Source organism: Homalodisca vitripennis, chromosome 7 (genome assembly GCF_021130785.1).
Source record: "Homalodisca vitripennis isolate AUS2020 chromosome 7, UT_GWSS_2.1, whole genome shotgun sequence".
Classification (NCBI taxonomy): domain Eukaryota; kingdom Metazoa; phylum Arthropoda; class Insecta; order Hemiptera; family Cicadellidae; genus Homalodisca; species Homalodisca vitripennis.
The window spans coordinates 110543061-110550261 of NC_060213.1; the positions used below are offsets into that span (position 1 = coordinate 110543061).

A 7201-nucleotide genomic window follows, 5' to 3' on the forward strand; every position below is an offset into this window, starting at 1 on the left:
TGGTACACGCCACATAAAGTTGTATCATAGAAAGCACTAAATATCTGTCATAACTGTCCATTATTAATGATTCATGGAAACTCTCTTTTATTTTTTAAATTGGATTCAGTAATATTTCTTATCTATTGCTATCTAGCGACATCTGGTACACGCCACATAAAGTTGTATCATAGAAAGCACTAAATATCTGTCATAACTGTCCATTATTACAGATTCATGGAAACTCTCTTTTATTTTTTAAATTGGATTCAGTAATATTTCTTATCTATTGCTATCTAGCGACATCTGGTACACGCCACATAAAGTTGTATCATAGAAAGCACTAAATATCTGTCATAACTGTCCATTATTACAGATTCATGGAAACTCTCTTTTATTTTTTTAAATTGGATTCAGTAATATTTCTTATCTATTGCTTTCTACCTACATCAGGTACACGTCACATAAAGTTGTATCATAAGAAGCACTAAATATCTGTCATAACTGTCCATTATTAATGATTCATTGTAATAAGAACTAAATATTTATTGGATATTTATTCAAGAGCTTCTCTTGAATAAATGGTCTTAGAAAGTGAAGAAAATAGAATTTTATAATAATAATTGTAGCCTTTAGAGTAAAGAGCGATATTCTAGACGGCCTCAATAAATGTAACATAATTGTTACTGTAAATATAAATAATTCACTCCTCTTAAAAACAGGGTGCGTACATGAAATGCATATTAAACTATATAGATATTAATGCTTAGTACGATTGTTTCAATAATGTTTCTCAAATTTCATTGTGTATAGAATATAAAGAATGTACCAAAAATGCGTAATTTTGATGAAAAAAAAAAACAAAAAAAAACAACTGTAGTATTGTAGAATCTTGGAGCATTGGAAAAACGGTTTATTGATCGCTTCTCGGCCTTTTGGCTAAGATCAAATTGATCTTAGCCATAAGTTTGAGTCTCAGAGCGAGCGCTTGAGGCTTTTTGTTTGGATTTCCTGGGGGAGTGGTGGGACGCACTCCTGGCAGCTTCGCCCTGCCTAACCAGGAGTCCCGGTGGGGCTGGCTAGGGGCACTAGCTCTCCCGAATAAAGCGTTGAGCTATAGGAGACCTCCAGTGCGGTGCTGATCAATATGGTGGGCCGCTGACCCATCGTCTGCGGCACCGTGTGTCCTATGTAGGCCGGCTGCATGCCTAAACCTGTACTTTTTCGGATTTTTTGCCTATTCTCGACTTTTTTTTGCTCAATTTCGTTCCGATTTTTTGCATTTTTCTCCCACTTCAACTCTCCTTCTTCGTCATTGCATGCCGGCTTGGCTACATGCCCCCATCTATTTACTACGGGTCTTTTTCATGATTTGTTCCAATTTTTCTCTGCTTCTGCCCCATATTCTGCTTCCCCCCGTCTTCTGCTTCTTCCAACTTCAATTTCTGCAACTGCCGGTCCTGCATGGAGGCTCCTCCTACCCTATATATTGCCCTGCCGGTCACCAAGCGGTTTCAATGCCCTGTTTGTCGAGAATCGGGTGTGTTAACAATCAGAAAGCGGGAGGGACTAAAACGGCACCTCACTCAAGACCATGGGCCGGGATGGGAGCTCTCGTATGTGTGCTGCGATATCGAATTTAGTTGTCGTGAGCACAAGTACTCTCTCAAGAGAGCAAAGGCCCATTTTGAGGAGCAGCACCAGGGAACACCATTTGAGGTGGGGGATGAGGACGAGTTGGGGATCGCCTCAACATCCTTTGACGGCCTGCAGGACCTCATTTTGCGGGTCGACACTCCTGCTCGTCCTACACAGGAGTCTCAGGCTTCACCTGCCCCTGCATCTTCATCATCATCTTCCCCTGAGTCGCCGCCCACCCTCCAGCGGGCTGGATCAGCCGCGGCAAGAGCGCGGAATGCCCTGAGACGTCGCCGTCTGCTAAGGGATCGGGATTTGACCCCTCCCAGGGTCCCCTTAGACCACCCTCCACCTGCTGGACTACCTTCTCCGCCCTCTCCGCCGCCGCCTCTGCCTTCACCGGTACATCCGCCCTTGGCACCGCCTCCACCTTCGCCGGAGCCTTCGCCCGGCCGCCCTCCTTTGCCAGACCCCCCGCCATCTCCGACAACGCCCTGCCACGGAGCCATGCCGCTTGGCCGTCGCTCAACTGGAGCTCCAGACCCTCCACCTGATCCTCCGTCGCCTGGGTTACCTCCTGGCTCTCCTGCTGAGCTTCCTGACCATCTCACAGCTTGGCAGCGTCAGTGGCTGCCCCGATTCATCCCGGGGACCCCATGGGACGAGTTCATCGTCGCTCTGGATGAGATGACGGCTTCACTCTCGACGGCGCCGCAGCCCACAAATCCTCCTGGGCTTCCTCGTCGCCGTGCTGCTGCTGCACCGCGTGACAATCGCCGGGACGTCAGGGAGGCCGCAAGGCTCCAGCGCCTCTACCGACGGGCTCCTCGGAAAGCGATGAGGGAAGTTCTGGGCTCCTCATCGCCATTTTGCTCCATCCCTGAGGAGGCCATTAAGCGACACTTTGAGGCTTCCTATTCCTCAAGAGATGGATGTGCCGGTGTCCCTCCGCCGAATTGCCTGTTCCCTCCCGCTCTGCACCCCCCTCCACTGCTTGACTCTGCACTACCTGAGGAGGTTTCCCTCCTGCTGAGGAGGGCCTCTAATACGGCTCCTGGCCCTGATGGGGTCCGCTACAACGTGTGGACGCCGTAGAGACCCGACAGGACATGTGCTGGCGGCTGTATTCAACCTCTGCATCGCCGCCAGACGATTCCCACCATCCTGGAAGTCCTCCTCTACGGTGCTAATCCACAAGAAGGACAACCCTGGCGACATCAACAACTGGCGTCCCATCGCCCTCTCCAACACCGCGGGGAAGCTCCTCTGCAGTCTCCTGGCGGATCGTCTCTCCAGGTGGGCCTCCGACAACAACCTCATTTCTGGGGCTCAGAAGGGGTTCACCCCAGCGGAGGGCTGCCTGGAACATAACTTCATCCTCCAGGAACTCCTCGATGACGCAAGGCGGCGTGGGAGCGAGCTCTGCGTGGCGTGGTTGGACCTCGCCAACGCCTTCGGCAGTGTCCCCCACTCCGCCCTCCTCGCCGCGCTCCGTTCTGCGGGGCTGTCGCAAGACCAGCTGCGATTCATCGAGGACTTATACCAGGGGAGCTTTACTTCCATTCGCCACTCCAGAGGATCGACTGACCCCATCGCCTTTGGAGCTGGAGTTCGCCAGGGCTGCCCACTCTCCCCCATCCTCTTCAATCTGGTGATGGAGTACCTGATTCGGCCGCTCACTGCACTGGAGGACCAACATGGAGCAGTACTCCACGGCACCAGCGTCAGCGTCCTGGCATACGCTGATGATCTCGCCCTTGTGGCGAGGTCGGAGGCGTCTCTTCAGGCACTGCTGGACGTCGTCATCCCAGCTGCGACGTGGGTTGGACTCCGTTTCAAGCCCACCAAGTGTGCCACGCTCCATGTTGCCCGGAGGACTACTAGACCTTCAGTCTTCCGGATCTACGGTGCGCCGCTTCGGGTCCTCGGAGAAGGGGATTCCTACCAACATCTTGGAGTCCCCACCGGGATGAAGGTGGACCAAACCCCGGTCGCCACCATCGCCAGATTGGAAGCCGAGACTGAGGCCGTCCTTCGGAGTGTACTGGCGCCTTGGCAGAAGCTGCACGCCTTGCGGACCTTCATCATTCCGCAGTTAGAGTTCAACTTGAAAACCGCGCGGATCCGCAAGACTGCACTTAGGAGCCTGGACAGTAAGATCAAGTGTGGGGTGAAGAAGATCTTCAACGTTCCTTCCCGCGCCAGTGCCGAGTTGGTCTATCTTCCACCTTCTTGCGGCGGGGCTGGACTCGTCCCGCTGGCCGACCTCTCGGACCTGGCCGCCATCAACCACGCGTTCAGGCTCCTCACCTCACCGGATGCCAGGGTGGCCTCGCTTGCTTTGGAGGGATTGGCGGCCTCTGCGGGCCAGAGGAGTGCTGCCCGCGCTGGAATGGAGTTCCTTGTGGGATACCTCAACGGCGACTTCCCCGGGAACTCCAATGTTGCCACCACTTTTTCTGCCGCGCGGGCGGCTCTGAATAGGCTGAAGAGGCGCTTGCCTGACCTGCGCTGGGGCTGGTGTGCCGGCAGGGCAACATTCCAAATCACGATCCCTGGGGATAGGGCTCTCAGGATCGTCGACAGGGGCTCCCGTCACGCGCTGTCGGCCAGTCTGCGCTCCTCGCTGCAGCAACACTTCAGGGCCACCCTTTCCGCGAAACCCGACCAGGGAAGGGTGGCCAGGGTCACCACCACCTGCGCCACTGCCAACCACATGCTGCACGAGGGACGCTACACACGCTTTGCGGACTGGCGGTTTGTTCACCGGGCCAGGTTGAATGTCCTCCCTCTCAACGGCTGCCGGCGCTGGGGAGTCAACGATCGGCGTTGTAGGCGGTGTGGTCAACACGACGAGACCACCGCCCACGTGCTCTGCCACTGCACCTCCAGCCTCGCTACTGGCATCACGCGAAGACACAACGCCGTCCAGGATCTCCTCGTCGATGCCATCAGACCTGCGGAGGGAGTTGAGGTCCGCGTGAACCAGCGGGTGCCCCTACTAGCGCTGCTCCAAGACCGAGACGATTTTCCGGAGGAGATGGTGCGCTGCCGTCCGGATGTAGTGATGATCGACGCCCACAACAAGATCGTCAAGATCGTCGACATCGCCGTTCCGTACGAGGACGGCTGGCGGGCCATCGAGGCTGCGCGGGAGAGGAAGCTGGACACCTATGGACCACTCGCCCGGATGCTGACGGCCGGAGGCTACAGGACTTCCGTGGACGCCTTCATCGTCGGCTCCCTGGGTGCGTGGGACAGCGCCAACTGGGGGACCCTGGCACGCCTCGGGGTTCACCGTAGATACGGCACATCCCTCTCCCGTCGCTGCGTCTCCGAGGCCATTCGCTGGAGCCGAGACATATATGTCACCCATGTATCCGGCGTCCAGCAGTGGCAAGACTGAACTTCCATGTGTTTTTATAGTTATTTATTTATTTATTGCATGTTATTTAGTATATATTGACGATTTTAACTATTTATTACCATTATTGCATGTTATTTAGTATTTTAGTAATTTATTGACACTTGATTGACTTTTCTCCTACCTCCTAAGACTCGACAATGTTACCTTAAGTTTATTTAGAATAAGATATTTGGAAATTGTTTTTAACCATATTAGAATTAAGACACTAGTTATGTAACAAGAAAATAAAGGCAAAAAATAGAAGCCCCAAATATCACTAGATAAAGTAATACAACATTTACAATAAACTGTGGTATTGTTAATTTATTTGACCCTAACCGCTACATTTGGGTGTATTTCCATGTTCCTAAAGAATAATTAACGTTGAGTAATGATATAACATAGAGGAACATTTGTGTAAGCTCTTTATGAGATCTTAACACATGAAAAATCTCAGTGAGCAATCTATGACCGTAAGATTTATCAAAGAAATCACTGTAACTAGTTTATATTTAACTTAAAATAGTGAAAAGCGATTTCAAGAAATGTAATATGATTAAAATACAAAATCTGTAAATATTATCCAATTACAAAAACGTGTAATAAATTATATATCATTTAAGTAGTTTTTGAAAATTAGAATGTACGCCCAAACACTAACCCTAAGTTTGGTAACCTCGCTGTGCATAGAGCAGTGCAAAGCGGCAACCCCGCACTCACACCGCCAAAGTCAAACTCGTGAATAGTGAGCCGTGAGGCGGTGGTTTGTTTGCAATGGTAGTTCAGTTGTTGTTTTGGTTATAAAAACGATCAAATACTCGTTGTATGCTTTAAAAGGTATCTGTAATATAACTGTGCTAATAATTTAGATTTTAACTAAAAATTAATACAAAGTCATTTTGAAAACCAAGGTTTCAATTGTTATAAAGCATTTATTTTCGTACCCCAGTACATGTAGTAAATTCCAATTTTTTAAATAACAATTGTTAAAAAAAATATTTCCGAAGTTTCATACCAACATAACCTGTCGAAGACGTTGGTATCTAAGAGCGGCACTTTAATAAGGGCGCAAAATTTATTTTTTAATACGGTGCCAAAAGCAAGCATTAAAGCTAGTCTAGCATTTTACCGTTTTGTATTTATTATGATGTCCCATTAAAACGTTTCGTAAAAAGTTTTAAAAAGTGTTATATGACTGTGTATTTTGCCGAAATTGAACAAAAATGTGAGTTTTAATTATTATTTCTAAGCTTTCCTTTCTGTGCAAAATTTAAAGATTTTAATTATATACAGATTAGCTTTTATAGAGGTGTTTAAAAAAAATAAAAGTACATTACTTTCATATTTATTAAAGAAGCAGAATCATATTAGAAGAGGGGAATGAACGTGTATAATAAAGAACTAATCGAGATGAAAACTGAAGGAAATATTTTACAACTAAATCAAGGGATATCCTTTTATCCTGCCTTATGGAGTATCAGGAACACAAAGGATTACCTTTAATTACCTTTACTCTGGATCTAAAAATAAACAATTTAAGTCTTTGATGCTTCAGTAAACTAATGATTAATTAATTTCATAAACTTTACTGAAGACTTTTAATAAGATTTTTTCATAAACAATTTAAATGTCAATAATATATTCATTGGAATACCCTTGTTGTTTTGCAAGTTCACCTTGTTTCACTATGAGTTACCTTTTCTCATTTCTGGGCTCCGAGATTCGGCGTTGTATATTCAACTTTATGACCTCTTGTACCATTTCGTCGAATATTCATATTTTATACTGTACTTTGTATTGGATCCGTTCATTTTTAAAACATGAACCTTACTTCTTCCATGCACGAAATCTTAGATTTCATACACGACTCTGGACAGATATATAGTTATACGATGACTATAATGAGTTTCACTGCTTTGTTGGAGATTCGTTGCACCATCTATACGTTTATCTTACACCACGCAGCGGCAATCTATTTTGTATTTTATATACTAAAGATGTATTATTACAATGTACGAGTACGCTACACCACGTGTCGCTTAACAGGCTTGCATGCAGTTTAACATCTATAAATGATTTGATTCTCGGGATTCAGTTATACAGACAGCAGAATATTTTCACATCCCACTGGTGGAAAAATTAGAAATTGTGTCATCCTATTGAGTGATTATATGGTTA

General features: G+C 47.2%; 1 protein-coding gene across 1 annotated transcript; it reads left to right on the top strand.

Annotated features, from left to right (window-relative positions):
• The first annotated feature begins 1443 nt into the window (after nucleotides 1-1443).
• LOC124366840 lies at nucleotides 1444-5023 on the top strand. Its single transcript, XM_046823439.1, has 2 exons — nucleotides 1444-2708; nucleotides 2767-5023. Exons 1-2 carry the CDS (start codon nucleotides 1444-1446, stop codon nucleotides 5021-5023), a joined length of 3522 nt encoding a protein of 1173 aa, XP_046679395.1.
• The last annotated feature ends 2178 nt before the right edge of the window (nucleotides 5024-7201 follow it).

What these genes read in the sequence shown, in the direction of transcription:
- LOC124366840 (XM_046823439.1), top strand. Translation starts at nt 1,444, where the DNA reads ATGGAGGCTCCTCCTACCCTATATATTGCCCTGCCGGTCACCAAGCGG. An exon ending in CGCTACAACGTGTGGACGCC is followed by an intron (nt 2,709 to 2,766) that starts GTAGAGACCCGA and finishes CATCGCCGCCAG; the next exon opens with ACGATTCCCACCATCCTGGA.